The sequence below is a fragment of the Lepisma saccharinum genome, chromosome 6 (genome assembly GCF_977018435.1).
Source record: "Lepisma saccharinum chromosome 6, izLepSacc3.1, whole genome shotgun sequence".
Lineage (NCBI taxonomy): Eukaryota > Metazoa > Arthropoda > Insecta > Zygentoma > Lepismatidae > Lepisma > Lepisma saccharinum.
The window spans coordinates 6522254-6547206 of NC_139234.1; the positions used below are offsets into that span (position 1 = coordinate 6522254).

General features: G+C 37.0%; 1 protein-coding gene across 1 annotated transcript in view; it reads left to right on the top strand.

Moving 5' to 3' along the window:
* The first annotated feature begins 532 nt into the window (after positions 1 to 532).
* Positions 533 to 24953, top strand: part of LOC145988967 (retinol-binding protein pinta-like) — a 50785-nt gene continuing 26364 nt past the window's right edge. The window contains exon 1 of the mRNA XM_083124270.1: positions 533 to 666. Coding sequence (XP_082980396.1) covers positions 533 to 666 — 134 coding nt within the window. The remainder of the gene's footprint in view (positions 667 to 24953) is intronic.

Below are 24953 nucleotides of genomic sequence, written 5' to 3' on the forward strand. Positions count from 1 at the left end.
AAAAATGTTAACAATACTCATAATTACAGTAATAAGTCTTTTTTTTTTTTGCTGTCTCTGGTCATAGCCCCCCAAAGTTGATGGTCTACATTCTAGAACATTTCAAATGTGTATATAAAATTAAGTTTCTGTGGTGGCACAATTCAGAGTAAACTTTACAAGAGAAGCAAAATATTATATTAGATCATCTTAAGCAAAATTATTTGGACATCCTTAACATTGTGGGGGCTCGAGCCCCCCAAGCCCCACGGAGTCGGCGCCTATTCCCGTAAATTAAGAGACAACGCCCCTGAAATTAACTGGGACATTACTTTAGAGTGTTGTGGCAAGATCCTGAGAGAAGATGGAAGCATAGAATGTAGCGATGTAAAATTGGGAAACACAAATCATGTGAAAGGATATAACCGAGGTTGAGTTCGAGTCTTTTGTGAATGAGAAGGAAAAAGTGTACAGATGTGCAAAGTGCGTTGGCGTGGAGAAAAATGAATCCGAGTTAGAGGATGTAGTGTCGGAGGATCAGAAAAGAGGTGAAATGGGCAATGCGAATGTGATGGAAATGCTCCAACGGCTGTTAGTGAACTCTGAAGAGATGGATGTGAAATTTGAAGAACAAAACAAGAAGTTAGAATGTATGGTGAAGCAAAGTGAAGAAGATGAAAGTGAAATGTTAGAGCGTTTTTAAGTGTTAGAAAGTAAAATAGTTAGTGTGGAATGTGTTAGGGAAGAGTTGCGGTTACATCCTGAATGGTGTAACGAGGCGCATGAGGAGATGAAGAAAGAAATGGGATCTGCAGTGGCAAAGTTAGAAGGAAAATTAGCTATACAAGTGGAAGAATTGAGTAATGTTAAGGATAAATGTAAAGTAATTCAAGGCGACCTTAACGTGAAATGTGATACTCTGCGATGTGAAAATGAATTTTTGAAAGTGCAACAGAGAGAGACATAGAAAGAGGTTCAGGTTGTTTTGAGAAGAGTACTTTTGTTAGAAAGGAATATCGAAGAAAGTGTTGAAGTGTTTGAAAAGAAATTTGAAGAAAGTGAGAGGGAAATACATAACAGAATGGATGCTCTTAAGAAAGAAGTGAAGCGTTTTAAAGGGACTGTTTTTGAGAGAAATGAAGAAATGACGGGTGAAAGTGTAGTGAAAGCTTTCAAGTATGCCGGTGAAAGTACGGGTCGTGGAGATAGACGTAGTGCATAAATGTCTAGCGGAAGTGTTAAACTACCAGTACGAAGGGTGATTAAGAAAGAAAGAGTGGGTGATAGTGACGGAGAAAGCGAGTCGTCTAGTAGTGGTGAAAGTGATGAAGAAAGTTGAAAGAAGGGTACTAGGAGGAAGAAATATATTTCCATGAGTGCCAGCTCAGAGGTATCCGATTAACGTAAATGTATCGAAGGGAGGAACAAAGAAATAGAAGAAAGGAAAAGAGAATGCAAGAGAAAGTAAAGGAAAGCCCTATCAAGTATAGTGATATAACAAAGTTGAAAAAGTTCTCAGGTGAAATGGACGACTTGCTACCGTCTGAATTCTTACAAGATCTCGAAGAAAGTTTAACTTTAATGGGAGTGAAGGAATATCAGTATTTACATGTATTTCCTTTTGTGTTAACTAAGACAGCAAAGTTATGGTTCTTAGAAACTAAGTCTAAGTACAGTGATTATACGCGCTTCAAAAAGAAGTTCTCAAGGGAGTTTGAATATAAAAATGTGAAATCCACATTAATTGACAGAAATATTAACGCAGAAATTTGTACCTGGACGTGGAAAAGCAATGGAAGAATTCTACTGGGATTATGTGAGACAGTTGAAATTGCTACAATCTTCACTTTCAGATGACAAGTGTGTTAGTTTGGTCGCTAATCAGTTACCTTTTAGACTAAGAGAAATGTTGCTGGCAGCAAAATGTGAAACTTTGAGTTCGGCCGCAAACATTATAAGAAGACATGCAATTTTGTTGGCTGGACAGAAAAACTCAGGACAAAGAATGGCAGAAGATCGAAAGGGGAAAGTGAGAGGAGCCAGACAGAATGAAGGGAGATATGCTGTGAGGAACATAGAACACATTTTTATGGGCAAAACAGAACACCTCGAGTGGGAACTAATGAATGTGGACCTAATAATGTTGGAACGGCGCCATTTCCTTCGCTATTTCCTTACCAAGGGCGATTTCCACAGCAAGCTCGTTTCTCGCTGACACCTCGAAGAACTGATAAAATAAGCCCCGAAAATAGAACTGATAATGGACAGACGATTGTAAATCAAAAGTTTCTTTACAGTGATGTAGTGAAAAATAGTAAAAGGAACCCAAGGAAGCAATCATTAATTTATTAGTTGTGAAAGCTGAATTTCATAAGCCTCCATCGAGGGAGAATTTAGTAACTAAAGTGTGCTAGTTGAAAACATTCTTGGAGGAAGTTAACAATAAGGAATTGCCTCCTAGTGATTAAAGTAGTGAATGTGTTCCTAATTTTGAGAAAGTCGGGAATAGCCGTCGTATTTTACTGAATACACTGGAAAATGGAAGTAAAAGAAAAAGTTACTCCTCACCAACTATAGTTGACTTCGAATCGAAGAAATCAGTGAAAGATGTGACACTAAATAAGTTTAAAGAAGAAGATAATAAAGCTAATCAGTGCAAGGATAGTATAAAAAGAACAGCATTGGGGAAAGTTGAGAAAAAAAATGTGCTCTTGAAGAATATGAATTGATGGGAGACAGTCAATTAGTGAGATTTGCGAACGTTGTGTTAAACAGATCAGTGAATTTAACGGAGAAGGAAGAAGATATGTCGGTTTGTGTGAGAGTGGGTGTAAAGTTGATGACTTATTACAAAAATTAAGGAAAGTAGAACATAGTGTCAAGTTCGATAAAGTGTTAGTTTTAATAGGTACAAATGATGTCTTAAAAAGAGGAGGAAAGGAAGATTTTAAGAAGTCCTACGTAGAATTAGTAGACTTATTAGAGAATAAGAGTGAAGAGATTGTTTTGTGTACTGTTCCTCCTGTGCCTGCAGTGGCGGATGATAGTAGTTATGATCACTGGAAAAAACTTACATTCTTCAACAACGTGATTAAAGAGTTGGGAAAAAGAGAGAAAGTTCAAGTGTTCAGTCTGGATAGTTTGCTTTTGAAGGATAACGGAGAAATTAACTTAGATAAATATGAGAAGACGATGGGAAATGGTTATAATTGTCGTCACGATTTGGTCAATTGGAATCAAGTATCAATGAGAGAATTTGCAATGTTTTTTGAAAAGAGTTTATTACAAGTTTGTGAAATTGACGTGAGGTGGTATAAAGATTTAGTGGATGGAGAATGAAGAAATTTTGAACAGTTCGGCTATCAGAAGAAAGATTAAACATTCAGTCTTCGTAAAAGCTAAGGTCAATAACCTTGAAGTGACATGCTTAGTTGACAACGGAAGTCAAATTTTCATAATGTCCGAGAAGACATGGAAAAGGTCACATCTGAGGTGACAAGACCTTCATTAACAAAAGTAGATGATTTAATTTTGATAGACTACACAGGAAAAAAGAAAGCGAGAGTGCTAGGAAATACAGTGACTATACTTAACCTGGAAGGAACTGAATTATTGATGGACTTTGTAGTAGTTAAAGATCTTAATCTACCAGTAATATTAGGAAGAAGGGGTGTTAGACTTTCAAGAATAGAAGATGTTTTTTAATACGGAAGTTGGAAGAAAAGTTATCAAGTTTTTACCCAAACAATATGAAAAGAAAGAATGCGATAAGAAAGCCAATGTGAGTCGCGTACGAGTAGAGAGAGGTGATTGTTTGAAATATACTGAGAGAGCTGAAGTGTTGCCAACTGCATAAGTTAAAGATGCTACAGTGGATGATTTTCGGGAACGAATACAATTTTCTGAAGAATTAACTAGTAAACAAAAGATGGAGTTGTTGGACGCGTTGTCTCCTCTAATAGATGGGTTTTTTTTTCTGACAGGCCGGGCAATTTTAGTAAGTTTACATATAGCATCAAGTTAATAGACGATGAACCAGTTGTGGGAAAATTCTATTCTGTATCTCTTGCATTGAAAAATGAAGTAAGAGGGCAAATTGAAAAGTGGGAAAGAGATGATATTGTAGAATTGGGTCATTCACCATATTTAAATCCACTTGTGGTAGTGGCCAAGCCTCGAAGTGATGAGAAAAGAGTTGTGGTAGATTTTCGTGCAATCAATCTAAAGATTAGGCTAGAACAACACCGAGTAGTTAAATTAGATGAGATTTTGTTAAATTTCCATGGAAAGAAGTATTTTACCTCTCTTGATCTACCGGCAAGTTATTTTCAGATACCACTTACAGAAAATAGCAGGGCATGTACAGCATTTATTTTTGAGAGAAAAATGTACAAATTTAGGAAATTACCTTTTGGTATTACGACAGGCGTTTCTGCCTTTACTAGTGCTTTGAATCATGTTTTGGGAAATGTGTCAGAATTTTGAATAATATATGTTGACGATTTATTAATTTTTGATAGTACTTTTGAAGATCATGTAAAACTTTTGCAAATTATATTGAAAAGATTGCACGAAGCTGGAATGACAGTAAAGTCAAGAAAAACAGAATTTTGTAAGAAGGAAGTTATGTTCTTACGACACCTTATCTCTGGTTCTGGTGTGAGGGCCAATCCTGAAAAAGTAAAAAAGCATTTTAGAATTGATAGAACCTAGAAGTAGAAAGGAGATATGGAAGTTACTGGGAAGTTTCACATGGTTGAAAAGATTTGTACCTAATTTTCCCAATATTATACCTCCAATAGCTGATTTGTTACATAAAAATAAGAAATGGTAATGGGGAGCCATAGAACAAGCAAGTTTCAACAAAATGAAGGACGTAATTGCTAAAGAAACCATCATGTTATGTCACCCTAATATTAACAAAAAAAATCTATATTAGTTGTGATGCATCTTCAGTCGGTATTGGTGGTTATTTGTTTCAAGTGGATGGTGAATGTAAGAAGGTAATACACTATGTAAGTAGAAAATTGAGTAAAGCTGAACTTACAGCATTACTGAATTAGAATGTCTAGTATTGTTGTTTTGCATAAAGAAATTTGAAATGTATATATCAGGTCTGGAGTTTGAGGTTTTAACAGATCACAAAGCACTACAATGGCTGAATTCCGCTAAACACTGGAATCTGCGATTGTGTAGATGGTCGTCAGAATTACGAAAACAGAAATTTAAAGTAACTTATGTTAGAGGAGTGGAAAATAATTTATCTGATTTATTGTCAAGAAACCACCCGGAAATTGAAATAGAAAAAGTGTTTGCTAATAGAATTGGTAACTTTAAACTTGAAAATTTATCTTTTTCTAAGGAACAATTTAAAAAGGCCCAACGGGAAGATGAGAGAATGAAGGAAATCATTGGTATTTTGGAAAATGTAGAGGAAGATGTTATCAGATCAAGAATAATAAATGTAATTAAATTTTATAAATTAGAAGAGGGTGTCCTGTTGATTAGGAATTATCATTTTATGGAAAATTGGAGATTGTGTTTGCCAAACATTTTTGTAGCTGATGTGATTAAGGTTAATCATGATGAATGTGAACATTTTGGTGTTGATAAAGTAATGAACAGACTGATAAAATCATTTGTTTGGAAAAGGATGAGAAAAGGTGTGAGGAGTTGGATAAATGATTGTGTTATCTGTCCTAAAACTAAACCAGATAAACACCCTGTTAAAGCCAAATTATGTATGCATGTCATTAATAATATAAGGGGGCAAGTACTTGTAGATTTGCAAGGCCAGTTGTCTACTGGGCCGCGTAGAGAGAAATTTTTGTTTACAGTGTTAAATGGTTTTTCTAGGTATTTAGTTGCTTACGCAATACTAAACGCTACTACAGAAAAAGTTCTGGATAAGCTGATTAATTGTTACTTTGTTCATTTGGGTATATCGAAAAGATTGATTTGTGATAGAGGGTCTTGTTTTATTAGTAAACAGTTCAAACAGAAGATTAAAATGTTTGGTGTAGAGATATATTGTTGCTGTAGCAGTTATCATCCTAAAACCAATTTAGTAGAACGTACTCAACAGGAGTTTAACCGACTCACGAGATTATATTGTGAAGACATGCATAATGATTGGCCGTTGTATGTTAGTACAATTATTAACTTATTGAATTATTCCATAATTGAAACTTGAAGAGAAGTTCCTGTGTCAGTACATTTAAATGAACACATTGATGGAAATTTGAAAGCTATGCTTGGATTCGAAAATTAAATTAATGTCAACTGGAATAATAAACTAAAATGGTGAAAGTCAAAACTTGTGAACAACGACAGAAATTTGTAGATAAATATGCTGAAAAAGAATCAGATAGAACTGAAATTGTAGAAGGTGATTTATACGGCGTACGCTTTTAGAAGGAACATGAGTTCGGCCAATACCCAGCCAGTGCTACTGCGCTGCTGCCAAACTAACTGCTAGCACAAGGGAAGGACAGAAGATTAGCGAAGTGTCCATTATTTTGATAATGCATGCACAGTATATATGAGTACAGAGAAATAATATAGTGAATATTTCTACACAGGATTATAATATCATATCACTGTAGCATATACGAGAAACCCATACCTGAAAGAAGCTTGAAGGTATTTATTCATCACCGCTCTCGTCGTCTTCCTCGGTCTCCGTGTCACTGATTTCACTCATTTCCGAGTCACTCTCCTGGAGGTTTATGATTAGATTTTGCACCCTTGGTGCCTGTACTACTGATGCTAGGTTTCGAGAGTGACATTATTTCAAATAAAAAGAACACACACGATTGCACGAAAGGGCTATATTTAATCTTTTCACAAACTGTTTGTTCTTCGTGGCGCACGAGTGAACGATAATCGAATAATTTTACACCAGCCTTGCTACGAAAACACTGAACTCAAACTGACCCAGACTTTCAATGTTCGAGAACGTCCAGAACAATGAAGGGTCATTGTTTATATCAAGACGAATTTAACACCCACAGTTTCCCCTAGACAAAACAACTCAGCTGCGTCAACACGGTGGCAACGAAAACAACAGGCAGAAAGAAATGAAAGGTGATGTTTCCCTTGTTTCTTCAAGGAACGATAACTCCGGCTGTAGGCGACGGAAATTCATGGGACTTGGACAGTCAGGTTCAAAATGTCTTGGCCAATCTTATGATGAACCTTAAAGTGGAGAGTTTTACGGAAACTTCTTGCGCGCAAGAAAAATACAGAACACGGCTTTTAACTTCCGCGCCGCAGTCTCCTAACTGTAGAACGTTGCATTCCTGCCATTCGCTGATCGCCACGCACACCCTCTGCGTGGCCCCGCCCGATATCGCTTCTAAAAGCGTGCGTCGTATAGTATTTTTGAAGACTCATAAGCATAGTTCTTTAATTGATAAAAAGATTGCTAAATATTTTGATTTGTTTAAAGGTCCTTATTTCTGAAACAAACTAGAAATGGAGATTTTGATCTAATAGATTGTGATACTGAGGAGTTGGTAAGTGATAAACATGTAGAAAACTTTAAGTCATGGAGATGTTCAAGAAAAAAGAAAGATGAGTACTCTCGAAAATTGAATGTTACCAATGTAGTATGCTAGCTTTTCAAAACCGAAAAATACTTTTCATGAGAATTTAGAAGGTACTAAGATTTACACCTTTCAATAAGAATTTTAAGAATATTTATTTCCTAATATTTTCCTAATATTGTATTATCTTTTGTATTTTTATATTATTGTGCTTTATAAAATGAATGTCAAATATAAATCTAAATATTGACAATACAATGTGGTGATAGGGAATGATGATGCGTGTGTAGTAATTATACGAGGACTGGTCAAGAAGTGAATGGCTTACCGTGGAAGTCAAGTAACGAAAGGAAATATAACTGATCATTTAGGACAAACCTAAAGAAATAAAGATTGCTCATCTCCGACTCGGCAGATTGTGACCGATTACTTTGGGTCACGTATAATAACGCACACGTAAGACGAAAGTGTGATTTCGAGGAACAGGAATTGTGCGCGTACGAAGAGTGTTTGGTTTCAGTGAGCGTGTTTGGTTACATGTGCTGAGCCGTGATCCTAGCAAAGCAAAACAACTAGGACAATGGATTGCATAGGAGCTTTAACCAGGCGGTTAAGAGACTGAATGCCATTGGAGAACATTGCATGGCATGATTGTGTTAAGACCAATCACAGTCTTGAAGTTATAATGGGGTGAGTGTTGAAAAAATGACGTGAACAGTTGAGTTAGACGTTACACGGTAGCTTAAATCGCTAGTAAAAGTACGCTTGTGAAGAGGGGTTATTGGAAGCGATTGATACTACTATAATCCCACACCATACTCTCCGAGAAAGAAAGAAGAATACAGAACAGCATAAGAAGAAAAGTATAATTGGAAAGTGGAAATACCACTACAGTGTAAAATTTACTGTGATGTAGTGATTATCAGATACGAAGATTAATTTTCAAATATAAGGTAAAAAATAGTTGTTATTTGTAGCTTATTTCCTTGTTTCTCGATCTTATTTACTACTCACTAATTAACTAACTAAAGACTTGCGAGTCACTGGTCGGTCTGGTGCTATAAACCCAGAGCTCGAACCAGGTCAATATATTCAAAGCAACAGTAAAATGTTACGTCTAAATTAGAAAATAATGTAATCAACAATTAAAACAAAAAGAAAGACGGTTGAAAGTGCAGTTGCAGTAGAATCAAATAAATGTTCGAAATAATCCAGTAGATCAGAAAAGTTCTGGATACTGTCTTATGAGACGGATCTGGTGTCTTACTGGTGGAATATCTGTTAATGTAGATTCTCACCGACAGCAATTGCACGAGGCTATCACAATGCAATGCAGGTCTTCTACGCAGTGGAGTATTCCTTCTTCATGATAATGCACGTCCCCATACACACGTCAAACCGTTTCTTGTTTGCGAAGGTTGCACTGGGAGACGTTGGACTCCTACCCTTACCACCATCAAAACCACCACTTTAGGCAACAGGGTGGGCACGAATTAAGGGGCACCATTTGATCATCAATTACGTTTAATAATGAGAACATATTTATAATATTGACAACGTTTTATTTTCTGAAGATAGTAACTTAGACATCACAATGACAATTTTATCTGTTATTAATTTGAGCTCCATTTAAATCAATGCAAGCTTGGAGACGTAATTAGCTTTCCTTCTATCTGTTCTGAAACACTTCCGGTTGCATCAAATAACTTATTGATTCTTTAAATTGCTGGAGGTCCACATTCCTGCAGCATTCGTCGCTTAGCTTCAGCTACACGTTATTTGCAATGGAAAATACACGTACACATTTGACACGCTGCTCAATACTTCGGCGACTTGATGCCATTCTAAACAACATCCACTTCATCCGCTATGTCGGCTAGATTTTACATTACGTGTAGAGAAGGATAATAAGGAAAGATAAATACTAGCTGAATTGACAAAAGGTGCCCTTTAATTCGTGACCGACCTGTACATTTGGCACAAAATGATTTCCGTATTTTCTCTTCTCCAAAGGAACACATATCTGGACTCTACTTTCAGTGCAATGAAGATGTGAAAAGAAACTGCTGCCACCTGGGGCGCGTTAAGTATCTGAGCGCTCAGCGAGCAACGTGATCGCTCAGCTACTTGACGGCCAAATAGGCGTTCCTCCGCGAGCGCTGCTCAGTTGATCGCTGAGCGAACTTCAACCTTGCCCGCCACAGGATATAGCGTTTTTGTGTTTCGATCTCGTGAGGCAAAGGGAAGAAGAGGAAAACTGTATGAGGATGGCGGGGTGGCGACCAATGAGGAAATATTTATGATGAACGGCTTGCGATATAGCGTAATTAGAGAGGAAGCTCAAGTAACAGAAGGTGATGTAATGTTCCAGTTTTTGTAATTGTATTAAAATGAAAGTGTTGTTTATTCCAAATAATAAATATTAAATATACACCGTAGTTTTGGAAAGTTGTGCAAGGGTGTGAAATTGGAAATTTCGATAGTTTTGTTCACATCAACTATTCTCTATTTCCATAATTAACAGATTTTCAAACACCGAAATCATGTCCACTCGACGCAGCCACATTGACCACAGATTATTCAAGGGAACTGATATTTTAATCAATGAGCAAACAGCATCAAGTAAATGATCTGTCTGCTCAACAAGCGAAAATCTTGCTCAGCGAGCGTCGCTCAGATACTTCCGAAATCTTGATGCAAAATTTTGTTCGACCGGCAAGAACGACTTGATCTCACGCTGTGGTGAGTTCTTGAACAGGAACTGTGATTATGTGGAGCAGGGCCGGCGGAAGGAGGGGGGGGGGGGCGAACGGTGACGCCGCCCAGAGCGGCAAATTTCTACGGTGGCAAAGTAGGAACAGAAGAAAAAATAAGCCTATTGAAAACTAACTTGAAAGTTATAATATTACTGATAAAACTTGTTCGAAATAGGCTCAAGTTTACTCCACATAAATGTAGTGAGCAAATATCTACAAAACATTAATGTCCATGTGACACATGCTGTTAGATTTCTTGCAAATATATCAGAGCACTTTGAAATAAGAAGAAGTGATGAAAAGTTCCAGTTTCTTAGTCAGTGGCGGCGATTGTGTTCCACAACCAGGGGGTCAAAACTGGTGGGGGGAAGACAGTATATTTCCCTTTGTACATAAGGTTTAGCATAGTGCGGAGGCACAAGTGGCGAGAACTTCCCCCCTCGCCCCCCTCCCTCCAATCGCAACACTGTACTTATGCGAAAGAATGGCATCAAATTTAGATATAGACGATCCAAAGATAGGCAATACTGTACAGGTCCGAAATCGAAAGAAGCAGTAGTTGCATTATGACGAAACTGTTCAAGATCCGCAAACGCGATACAAAGGTGATTTTTATTAGCATGTCCTAGCTCTAAGAGAGTTGAGCAGCTCGAACAGCGTAGTGAATTTTTTGCTTTCTTGCTTGATATTAGTAAGTTTAAAGACATGCCGTCTGGAGCTCGTTACTTTTATTGTTAATTGAAGAAATAACGACCAGTTAATATTCAAACAGAATAACCAAAGTACGAACAGCGTTAGATCGAAACAATTAGTGTAAAATACAGTCGGATCATTCTCAGGAATGATGGAATCGAACCTGCCACTCCCAATGGGTGATGTGGCTAATCATCATTCATCCTCATAAATGATGAGAGTACTTGTCATAACGGTAAGGTAAATGATTGGCAGCAAAAGGCACAACTGAAATAAAATGCTTAAACAACTAGAAATGACAAATAGTCACTCGCTGGATTTTAGAACCTTGAACCCGAATCATGCATGTAATGGTTAGGATAGTTACCTGCCTACACTTAGAAGAATGATGATGAATTTAGTAAGGTAGAGTAATATAAAACTGAGCTCTCTGTAGGCTTCGTAGGTAGTTCACCTAACTCAGGCTGACTCCTCCCCTTCCCAAAGTCTTCTTGCCTCTCCCTGAACCAAACGAAAAGTGAGCCCCTTGCCTGTCCTGTCCGTTCCCCTAAACTCCTGTCCGTGGAGTTTCCTCCACGCTGAGTTTTTCTACCTAGTATTCTCCACAGCTTGCTGCTTGTCAACCTTTTGTCAACCTTGCAGCCTCAATACATTAGGAAGTTTGCTTGATACACGACAGTGCATATTTTCCCCACATACCTGAGGGGAATGGACAGCTGGAAACTAACAAGTGAATGACCTGGTCAGTTCGAAGCCTCTAGAGAAACTTTTAAATGAAATAAAGTAAGGATTCATACGCAGTAACCAGGTTATGTTTTCATATTTTCCAATTTAAACTAAATAATAAATAGTTGGGAAGTTTCCAAAATTAAAAAAAAAAAGTGAGTTCTATCAGTTCTATGAGGTGAGGCGAAACAACAGAACTTTATTACTAAAATTTTCCCAAATATTTATATTTTTCTTGGACAAGTTATGCAGAAGTTAACAACAAAATAAATTAGCTATGCATTTCAGTACACTAACTATTTGAAGTGGATATTCACTAATTCGGTGAATCGATTAGAAGTCTCACACCAATGATATAATAATAATAAATTTGGAAAAACGTGGGTTCATTTTCATTGGTTTATAATGGGTATTATATCATAATAATCAAGACAATGATGATAATAATTATGATTGTTGTTATTTCTACTATTCAAGTTTTATCAATGACCTGACCGCCGCTATAAAAAATTCTGGCGACGCCCAGTCATCCCACCTTTTGTCTCAAAAGTGTACAAAACTTGCCTGTATATTAACAAATGAAAGCTCCAAATATATTTACCCTACTGATTTAAAAGATAAACTCAAAGTACTTTAGGCTGCCATAAAAAACACAATAGTGCACCAAAAGAGACCATACGAAGAATAACATTACATGTATTTTTTTTAAGAAATCCAATCATATCATAAGCCTTCAATGTTAAAAATATGAGCCCAAGTCTTCATGGCATCTCTTTCCTAATACTTGTTACATTTAAGATACGTATAATGAAATTGTAATTTAGTGTCGCATTTTTTTAAAGTTTTGCTGTGGCTGACACATTCGTTTGTTCAATAGTGTAACATTATTTATTTTATTTGTTATTTATTAGTTTGATTTTTACTTAGGAATATACTGATTTTGATTTTCAATTTCCCGTTGCTGCGTAATAACGGGGGGGGGGGGGAGGTCTGCATCCAACCTCTAGTTGTAATTTTTTACTTTTCAGGATGGAAATATATGTATAAATTGCATAATATCGCAATGTTTAAAGAATACTCACTGGAATTTCCGCCTCACTGGAAATTCTTGCAATACCACACGGAGTATTTGTCAAGATGTAGTCTCAGGTACTAGATTCTTAATAAATGTGTATAACTGGTGCATAGACAATGCCTACAACCAAAAAAAAAAAAAAAAGAAGTTACTATGAATCTAATGGAAACTGAATATTTTTAAACTTGACCACAATACGAGGGTCACTATTTATATTTTGAGCCTTGGCAACACTGATTGAAGTTAGGCGCGATTTGACGTTTGCACGGAATCGTCTGGTATTATTGACCAAAACGTACTTCAAATGTTTTGTCGATAGCTTCATTTGCGTTGTTTATGTTGCCTTGGAGATTGCGCGACAATAATAAAATGGAATTAACTCGTGAACATTTTCGTGCGATGATATTTTACGATTTTCGACGTGGATTATCAAGACAAGAGTGATCGCTCAACTTACTTCCACATTTGGCGATGAAGCCCCATCCTTTGCCACTGTGAAACGCTGGTATAACGAATTTAATCGTGGCCGCCATTCGCTCACCGACGAGATTCGCGAAGGTCGTCCAAAATCAGTTGTTGTTCAAGAAAACATTGATGCTGTGCAAAACCTAATACTGCAAGATCGTCATGTGACATACTGTAAGATTGAGGCAACCATAGGCATTAGTTCCACCAGCATATATAAAATATTACGTGATCATTTAGCTGTGAGAAAGGTATGTTCTCGTTGGATCCCACACAATTTGACAAAAACTCAAAAAGACGCTCGCGTCAATTGGTGCAAACAAATGCTCAATAAATACAATCGTGGTGCTTCAAAAGACGTATATAAGATTGTAACAGGTGACGAATCATGGATATATGCATATGAGCCGGAACGTAAACAGCAGTCGACTGTATGGGTGTTTCAAGATGAACCCAATCCAACAAAAGTTGTTCGCGCTCGAAGCACATCGAAACAAATGGTCGCCTGTTTTTTTTCGGGGAAACTGGTCATGCGGCAACTGTGCCTTAAGGGGAACGTAGAACGGTCAACTCTGAATGGTACACAACAATTTGTTTGCCAGAGGTCTTCGGTAAAATACGGAAAACAAACAAACGCCGTCGGATCATTCTTCATCAAGACAATGCCAGCTGTCAAACATCTCGTCTAACAACCGACTTTACGAACAGTCAAAAAATCGAATTGATGGGTCATCCGCCGTACAGTCCTGATTTGGCACCCAATTACTTCTTCTTGTTCCCGAATGTCAAGAATAAATTGCGTGGACAACGATTTTCGTCGGCGGAAGACGCCGTTGATGCGTTCAAAAACCATATTATGGAGGTGTCTGAAGAAGATTGGAAAAACTGCTTTGACAAATCGTTCGAACGAATGCAAAAGTGTATTGACCATAAAGGAGAATACTTCGAAAAACAATAAAGCAGTTTTCAATGCCCAATTCCTGTTTTTTCATTGTTAGGCTCAAAATATAAATAGTGACCCTCGTACATAAATCTATTGAAGATGCATGATTGAAAGCATAGTAAGTAGAAATTCTTAAGTGTTTGGATGGTTACATTGTCCACACCAGGGTGCGAAATCATTGAAGACACACACACACACAACTATATATATATGAATTATTTATATTATGTATATATTTATTATTACATATATAAATAAATTACTAAACATTTAAATAAATAAATAAATATATATATATATATATATATATATATAAGAATTAATTTGTTACGTTTTATATATCAGATATTTATAAAGCAGGAAACTTATTCTTTTACCAAATGATTAAAATTGCTATTGCTCTCTCCTCGAAAATAGACCAGTCAAGGTCGGAACTTCCCCTTGCCTCCTCCACGCCCCTGGCTCACCAGGGATGCCAAACTTTTTCTAATCTGCTCAGTCGACACTTCGCACGCTGTACGTATGCGGTTCATTTCGTCTGTTGAAATCGTTGCTGTGTGTGGGCGGCGTTACCTTCACTGGACTGTTTTCATGGCTTTTGCATATATTGATATTCGTTTGGATCTATTCATGGTCTCTTGAAGGAGGGGGAGAGAAGGAGATAGATAGAGAGAGCATGCAATACTCACAAACACAGTCAGAGACAGACATAATCCTTCGTTCTTTGTGTGTGTTGCCCTTAGTAAAGCATACTATTGGGAGTCAAAGCTAGTTGTGTATTTTTGCTGTTATGACAAACACTACCTGCCCCCAGGATTTCACGGCCTGGTACACACATACAACTATTTCCTCCCAAAGTTAAATATACTCCATTAAGAATCTTTAGTATAAAATGAAGATACGCCACTATTTATAACATAACTTACTTGTAGGCCAGTCTTGTATGGTGCCAAGTTCACGGTATCAGTAGTGTGTTTACATGCAGCTCACTGAAGGAATGTTTGTGTCTGGAAATGCTAATAATAAAGGTGTTTGCTACGGATAGTAATGTTCCAGGTTATCGGCATGTTCGTGTTCTAGTAAGACAACGCAAAGTAAATATTTTTCTTCGCCAACTGTGTGATCATGGCGAGTAAGGTAAGATTGAATCGATCATTGTTAGGTTTAACTATCTTTAATTATGGACTTCCTGATGGATGTGGTCCGTATGGTCAGCATAATTATATTCCTTTATATAAATGAGAGATATAAATAAACAGGGAGCAACCCCCCCCCCCCCTCGGTCATTACGCAGCAACGGGAAATTTAAAATCAATATATTCCTGAGTAAAACATCAAACTATAAAATGAATTATGAGAATTGTTACGCTATTTCAATACTATTGAGCACAAACGGATATCTCGCTCCACCACAGTTAAACTTTAAAACATGTGACACTAATATTAATATATTATTATTGTATTTTATGAAAACTCTCTTCAACGTATCTTAAATGTAACAAGTATTAGGAAAGAAATGAAGATTTGACTTCATATAGTAATACTTGAAGCTTTCCCGGCGACGAATGATAAACAACTCACCTGATCGATAGCCCAAGAGAATATGTTCATTGACTTCAAATGTTTACCTTTGTAGGTCTGTGATATATGATTGGATTTCAAAAAATTACATGTATTCCAGGATCTCCCGCGTGATTGATCTAAGGTTGGAATTCTTTCCTGCATTGTCCCTGCATAAAGCGACTCTGGGTTCTGGCTCAAATTAATGGGCACCTTGGAGCAACCCTGGGAGGTAAAGGCGGCCGGAGAGTGGTGCTGATCACAGCACCTCCAAAATGGCCGAGATCGAGAATGTGTGTGGTCCTAGCTCCACATCCTCTAAATGTGCCTTCATGACATGGTGTATGCGCAGGGAACTTTACCTTTACCTTTGCATATAATATTCTTTTTCGTACAATGCTATCTTGCATAAAATGGAAACAAGCGTGTTTCAGACATTATTGACCGAATATAGTATTTTTATTAGCCTTAATTTCCAAGAAGAACTTTGTTCGCCACTTGAATCGGTTACCGACAAAGTTAATAAATTCTAAGTTCTACACTCACATTAGGTGCAAAATCATGACCCTTTATCAGTTTAAGGTCTCCTATGGTGTATTTGTTTTTCTTTATAGCCGAAAACACTTTTAATTAATCTTTTACCGGTAATTCAGTAGCCTTCATGTGTCAACATTCCGGCAATTTCCTATACACTATTCAGACTAGAGATCAGATGGCATGTCTTTATGCTTACTAATATCATTAAAAAAATTGAAAAAGTCACTATAATGTTTAAGCTGCTCAAATCTTTCTCTTAGAGCTATAATAATCGTCTAGGACATGGTAACAAAAATTGTACCGTTTTTATGGATCTTCAACAGTTTCATCATACTGAAACTGCTTCTTCTTTCGATTTCGGCCCTGTACAGTGTGACGGTCCTGTGAATCCGCACAATATAATTATATATTAATTGAAATTATTAAAGTCGGCAGTCGTGCTCTTAGAAGAGCAGAGATTACATATAGTACACACGAATTGGAATGTTTAGCTATATTATTTGCTCTGGAAAAATTTTCTACATATCTTAAAGGAACTTATTTCAACTTATATTCGGATCATAAGTCGTTGTCTTGGCTTAAAACTGCACAATCACTTAATTATCGTCTTACGAGATGGGCTCTCAAACTGCAGTGTTTTGATTTCACGTTATATCATGTCCCAGGAGTTTCGAATAATATTGCTGATACGTTGAGCAGATTTCCGCCTTGTACTACTTATGCTGCATTTGATGATAAATTATATATCAATCAAGTAATCGTGGAAGATTCACAAGATGATACTTCTTCTATTTGGTTAAAGGCTCAAAGAGCAGATGAAAAATGTAATTATATAATTTCTCACCTGGAAGATAGTACAACTGATAAAGAAGTATCGTCTTCACAACAAAATTATTTTTTATAAACCCAAGTCAGATGAAATTTGTAAACTTGTGGTGCCATGTGAGCTTATACCTTTGGTATTGCACAAAATGCATGATTTAAATGGACCTTTTTGTTATCAGAAGGTTTTAGCAGCTTGTAGAAGGGCATATTTTTGGCCGTACATGAGGAAATCAATTAGAAATTACCTGAAAGATTGCTTAGAATGTGCACGAACCAAGATTGTAAGTCGGCAGTTGCGGAGAGATGAATATCATGTCCTTTCTCACCAACCACACGATTTCCTCTATTGATTTAATCGGAAAATTATCAAGATCACGTACATATGATTATCTTCTCACAATTGTAGACGTTATGTCAAAGTTTGTTATGATTTATCCGTTAAGATAAGCGACTGCCAGGGAAATTATCAATCATTTTGAAGAACAATATTTTAAACATTACCCTGTATGTAATGTATTATCAGATTGCGGGAGCCAATTTACATCAAATGAGTGGTACAATAAGGAGATGGTTAGTTTACTGCGATTATTGTGCAATGATAATCACACCAGTTGGTATCCAAAAATAAATTCTATTATTCAGTTACTAAATCATTCATGCTCTTCAGTTATCGGATTATCTCCTAGTGAACTTTTCTTACATGAAGATATGAAGGACTCAATATTTGAATAAATCAGCTGGCCAGAACAAATTAAATCTTTGCCATGGAAAAGCTAATTGTTTTAGCAGAAAGCAGGACTAGACAATCTAGAAGAAGTAGAAAGATTAAGAATGCATTGAATTCGATCAAGCTTCAAACAGGAGATTTGGTTATGATAAAAAATAGGCAAGTTAGTTCTAAAATTAACAGCCAGATTCCTAACTTGTTCAACTTGTATATTGGGCCATTCTTTGTCAAGGGAATTAAGGACAATAATGCAATTCTTTACACAATGAAGCAGCAATATTATGACAAGGTGAACTTTTCAAATCATAGAGTGTTTAACTGGAAGGAAAGAGGAATCAACTCTTGTCTGAGAATTAAATTTATGAGAGTAGATACTGGAAAAGAAAACTTTGTTTATTAGCTTGCACAATTGAATGTTGTATTATGTTCTGATTTGTTATTACCTGTTATGCACAAATCTGTTTATGTGCACGTTGTTGTCGAATGTCAGATAATATTGTGCATTTGTAACTTTGTTTTAGTTATGTTGATAAACATCTGACTGATTTGTAAATGAAAACTCCTCCTCGCTGTTTCGTAGTTTTCATTTTCCCGGAGGAGGGGAATGTTGTGACGGTCCTGTGAATCCGCACAATATAATTATATGTTTATTGAAATTATTAATTTCACATTATACAAATTACTTTATATTAACGGTTCAAAAAATGTATAGTAATTACTTTCTACAACGTTACTTATGATTTATGTTATTTATTGAGCTACACGCTGTATAAACAAGATATTTGGAATTCTAACGTTGCTATAGCAAAGATAATCAATAGTTATTATGTATCAATGGGTATAATGGAATTTGGAAATAGATAATAGTGAACTGCATATTGGTCAGTTATTTCACTAATATATAAACCCATAGAAGTTGTATCTTCACCTTCGCGTTTTAGTTCGACTTATTTATGAACGAAATGGAATCGTGCAAATGATTGACTAGTGAACGTCACAACAGTGTTGCCTATCTTTGGATCATCTATATCTAAATTTGATGCCAATTCTTTCTCATCAACCGAACTCACATGTCGCCGACCCCCCGACGCCTCCACGAGTGGGAGGAGGGAGGAAGTGGCTTCTAAGAAACTTCCAAATTTTTCATCACTCCTGCATTTTTCAAAGCTCTGACATGTTTGTAACATATCATCTAACAGCATCTAACACATCGTAGATTAATGTTTTGAAGACATTTGCTCATTACATTACGCGGAGTAAAAAGTCATACCAGATCACTATACGGCGCACGCTTTTAGAAGGAACATGAGTTCGGCCAATACCCAGCCAGTGCTACTGCGCTGTTGCCAAATTAACTGCTAGCGCAAGGTAGAGTCCAGCGCAGATATTTCTGCCGTGCGATGCGCGAAACAACTAAAGAAGCAGTGTTGCTAATGCAGCAGATAGAAAAATCGCTGCAGTGCGCCGGTGCACAGCTGTTATAGTAGAAGAGGTTAGACAAGAAACTCTCCCACCGATGAGCTGGGTCGGAAACGCGGCAAGCGCATGCGCGAACTTCCCTTATCGTGCACACAGGCAGGGTTGCCGAACGTCGTAAATGTTGTGCGAGCACCGAGAAACAACGCGATCGACTTGCCTGTCTTAATTTAAAGTGTGTGTTTGTTTTGTATGCAGTGTACTTGCTAGCATGGAAGCTTGCAGTTCAGAGAAAGCAAGTAAATTCGGTGCACGGAAAGTAATCCACAGCCAAGGGCGAGAAATTGTATATAATGTCAATGCATTTATGAAAGACGAGGTGGGAGTTCGTATGTCCGAAAACCAGTTGCAAAGGAGGGTGGCTCGCGCATGTGGTGTTTCATTCAGCAGTGTGAGAAGAATTGTACTAATAGAAAGTAAAGCATGCACTACGTTGAAGAAACACTTTCATACGCCCAATAAAATACGACCTTGCCGAAAAATAAAAAGTCATATAGACGAGTTCGATAAGTGTGTTGCTAGGGGTGATGTGCACAAATTTCACCTTACGGACGAGGAAGGTATCCGAAGGGTTTTGAAACAAAGAATAGAGTTCCAAGGCAGTGTCTGGTGTGTGCGCAAGATAATACGTGACCTAGAGTTTAAGTGGGAAAAAGCAGAAAATAATAGACAATTGCTTATAGAAAAGGACGAAATAAGAAGTTGACGTTCATCGTACCTCAAAGCCATAAAAATCTTTCGTCGACAAGGACGACCCATTGTTTACGTTGACGGACTTATTTTCACAGCTCGACAACAAAGAAAGAAGCTTGGGTGGATGGAACCGCGGCTGCCGTCAAAGCACCGGTGTCTAAAGGGCAACGTGTAATTGTTGTACATGCTGGCGGTTAATGTTCAAATCTGGAAAATCTCTTGGTGATTACCACCATGATATGAATGCTGTAAGCCCATAGTGTAATATTGCTCATGAATGACGGATGGAGACTCAACAGACAGGTGACTCTGGAAGGTTCTGCCATTGGCTGGGCTTCTGCGCTGGTCGAGCGAGAAGTTTAGCGTGGCAGATCCTTGCCGACTACGAGAGACTTCTGACGTACTGGACACTGGCTGGACAGGCTGAGTATATTGCATTACAGTCTATCGCCCTTTATAGGCCCCCATGGCCGGGTGTAATTTACCTAAAGTCTATTGATTTATTTTGAGTTCTTAAAAGTGCAAGAAAAGGAAATTGTTTTAGTTTAGATTTTTTGGTGGATTGCTCCGGGTCATGTTGGCTGTGGGGGGTTTTGGGCTGGGTTGCGATTTGCTCTGACTCGTGTAGCCTTTACTTACCGACTGCTGACTATCAAATGGGACAAATTAAACTAGGTTAACTGGGAGATAATCCATAGACATTTCTGTTGAATTAATTGTATTTGGAAAGTATAAGTACTAATATGTTTTGTAATAAATATTGGGTTAACGAATATTAAGTTGCAATTGTATACTTTAAGTACCTAATATATGATCATCCACTGCGCCGATAAGACAATCCTCGTCTCACTTCTTTGGTATTAAAGGGGAAACAAGAGACGTAGAGGATTATAAGAGCAGAGCATGGTTTCATGCTGGTTCTATCTCTGGTACTTATGTACATTTGGCTATCAATATTTCTAGTATGGTTAGACTGTAAAATGGTGCGGTAATATGGCTACCTCCCGGAATTATTATACTGTAGATATTACGGGAACAGTGGATGGGAGGAATTTTGGTCCGCCTTTTCCCCCACTTTCTTCAACTCGTAGAGAACATTCTGCTTCGCAGTTGTTAAATGAATTTGTAGGACCCTTACCACACACCCCAGAAAATGCCCAAGGACGACAAAGGGAGGGGGAAGATGTAGAAACGTACGTAAAAATCCCTTGTAAACCCCGGTGGGTGAATAAACGCCAAAGTAAGCCTTTGGAAAGTTCGTCGTCGTCTGATGAAGACGAACGAGTATTATATAATAGGTCCGATTTGAGAAAGTTAAATATGGAAATGGCCAAAGAAAATTTGACTCTATTAATAGCTACTGTACCTATAGTTAAGGAAATTAATGCTGAAAGCCTGTATCGATTTCTGTATGTATTGCAGGGTATTAAAGACAGAAAAATGTTTCCTTCTCACGAGATTATGCTCGCAGTTTTACCAAAATTAAATACTGAAATGGGTAAATTATGGATGAAATGCATAATTGAAAATATCCCTTGGAATGATGTAGTTCAAATGATCTTGAATAAGTATGCTACTTCTATTGGGAGGCAGTATTTATGTAATAAGTATGTAATGGGTAATCAAAGAGATAATGAAACTCCCTTAGAGTATTTAGAAAGTAGAGTTCGAGCTGCTAAGATTTTACAGTATGATATGGATGAATGCACTTTTGTAAGTTATCTTGTGGATAGACTTAAACCTCAGTATTCCCAAAAATTGTATCTAAAGGGGATACCTAATACTTTAAATGAATTGCAGAACGAGTTGAAAGTTTTAGAAAAACTTTCTTATTTGTCCAAGGATTTTTGGGGATTACATAATATCGAACGGCAATTCAAGGCTAAAGGACATGCATTCAAAGAATATACGCCCAAATATTGTCGTAAATGTTCAGCAAGTGATCATTTTGAGCGATGGTGTCCGATGCAAGTGAGAGGTGCTCAATTTGCTTTGCAAGGATCGCGTAGTGACATAGGACCCAGACAAGGTGGTGAAACGAAAGTGACTGCTGTGTTTGTTGACTGTAAAATCAATAATCTGAATTTATTGGCCTGTTTAGATTCTGCGTCAACATATAGTTTAATTAGTGAAAGTCTCTTAGATCGACTAAAGACTAGGGGAACTGTTCGAGAATGGGATTTGGATATGCAAGTGATAGTTGGTAACAACAACCTTATGAATATTAATAAAGGAGTTATGTTAAATGTTGGTCTTGGAAATTTATCGTGGACCACAACTTTTCATGTTTGCAAAAACATGCCTCTAGACTTAGTGCTTGGTGTGAGATTTCAGAAACAGTGCCACATGGTGATTAACTATTTAGAACAAATTGTTGGTTTTTCCGGAAGTGATGAGAAAATCCCTATTAAATGGACATCTGAAAGCTTATGCAAAAATTTTCGTGTTTTACAGAATATAGGTCAAAGACAAAGACAAGATCGTCCTTCATTTCCTGTACGTTCTCCTGCCCAGGGTTCAGCCAGCACAGGCCGAGGTGTCGGAGCTCGATCTTATCAGCGCACGAGAACTGACCAAGGTCAACATGTAGCTTTCCAGCAGGCAACAGGTGCGAACCAGGAAAACTTCGTCAGAAATGTAAACAGTGGTGAGAACTCCTTTCGGAGCCAGTCCAGGACTTCGTGGAGGCCACAAGAGAGAAGGCGTGGACTCGAATCCAGAGCTTCTGATGTTTCTGGCGCATCTTTTGGACAGTTTGCATTAGAGGATACTGAACAACAGTTATGTAAGTTGAAAAGTGAATTTTCTGATGTTATTACTTCTAAGCTAGGACGTTTAAAGAACTTTTCGTACAAAATTAAATTATATGATAATGTTCCTGTACATCGGAGTCCATATTTTGTTCCACCATCTAAACAACAGGAACTAGATGGAGTGATTACTGAATTATTAGAACAAAACATTATTGAAGCATCTTCGTCACCGTACGCAGCACCTTGCTTTGTAATTCCTTCTTCAGGGGGGACTAAAAGACTTATTTGTGATTATTCTGCACTGAATAAGAAAATAATCTATGATGCGCACCCAGTGGCTAATATGGAAGAAACTATGGCTCAATTGAGTCAGGGGAGAGTATTTTCTGTTATTGATTTGAAAAGAGCGTTCAACCAAGTAAACTTGGATGAATCTAGTAGAGATGTAACAGCCTTTGTAACTCCCAATAATCAGTATAGATATAAGGTCATTCCATTTGGCATTAGTATTGGGCCAAGTTGCATGTCACGAGTTATGAACCAAGTTTTTCATGATTATAAGGGAAGGTTTTTACATTTATTTTGTGATGACATAATTGTTCATAGTGCTAATGAGAAAGAACATATGGAACATTTACGTTTAGTACTGCAGAGATTACGAGAATATGGGTTAACTATTTCCCCCAATAAAAGTTGTTTTTTGAAAAGGAGAATAAAATTCTTGGGATTTATTGTGGGGCAAGGAAATTGTGAAATGGATCCAGACAGAATTGAAGCTATTCAAAATCTCCCTTCGCCGAGAAATTTAAAAGGATTATTAAGATTATTGGGTACCTTAAATTTTTATTCTAAATTTATTCCAGAGTATTCTACTGTAGTAGCTCCCTTAAATGAAATCCGGACACCCAAAATAAAGTTTTATTGGGGTTCTAGGCAACAAGAGGCACTAGAAAAAACTAAAACTCTATTTAGAGAACATGTAATTTTGAAATTGCCTGACTTAAATAAACCGTTTGTTATTCAATGTGATGGGTCCTTGAGAGGATTCGGCTCTTGTCTTTTACAAGCTGATGAAAATAATAATCTGAGACCAGTGGCGTTCTTTTCTAAAAGATTAAAAGAAGTTGATAGAAAACGAACAATTTATGAGATTGAACTTATAAGTTTAATGCAAGCCATATCACGTTTTGAATACTGTTTGAAAATTCAGCCTTTTATTATTCAATTAGATAATATGAGCCTTAGTTATATGGTTAAACAATCTCGGAAATATTCCAAATATGCGAGATGGATGGAGAAACTCTCTTGTTATAAGTTTGAAGTGGTGCACATACCCTCTAAGCAAAATGTGACTTCTGATTTATTATCTCGTATGTATGATTGGAGAGAATATCAGACGGAAGAATTAGATTCTGATTATGTTAGTAATGTTAATTTGGCCATGTTGGTAAACCCTTTTCATGCCGATACCTTGAAGAAAGAAATGTTGAAAGATCAGGAATTGGCCAATATTATGAGACAAATGGAGCAAGGTATAAATTTCCCAAATTATAAATTGCATCGAGGTTTCTTATACAAAAGAACTAAAGCCAAGAATTTTCCTTATAGGATATGTGTACTAGATAATTTGAAACATCCTTTAATATTATATTATCACACTATTATGCGAACAGGATCTCATGGTAATTGGTTGAAAACACTTAAGCGTCTACAGAGACACGTTACTTGGGAACATATGTCTCAGGATGTTAAGCATTTAGTTCAATCTTGTGATGTATATCAACGATCTAAGTGTAAAAACACAATCCCTGAAAATATATTAACGTCTGAAATTGTAACAATTCCTATGAAAAGGTTGTACATAGATATTTGTGGACCATTACCTGTATCTAATGGTTATAAATATATTTTTGTTCTGGTAGATGGAGCATCAGAATTTTGTATATTTGAGCCAATTAGGAAATTGAGTTCAAAGGTATTGATTGATAAATTAGATCATATTTTTATGACTTATGGCTATTGTTATGAGATTGTATCAGACAATGCGTCATATTTTGTATCAGATGCATTTACCAGTTATTTATTTAACCATGGAATTCAGCATATTAGATTATCTGTTGGCAATCCTCAGGCCAATTTAAGTGAAAGATACATACGTACTTTGAAAACTGCCTTAAGATGTTATTATTCAGCAGATC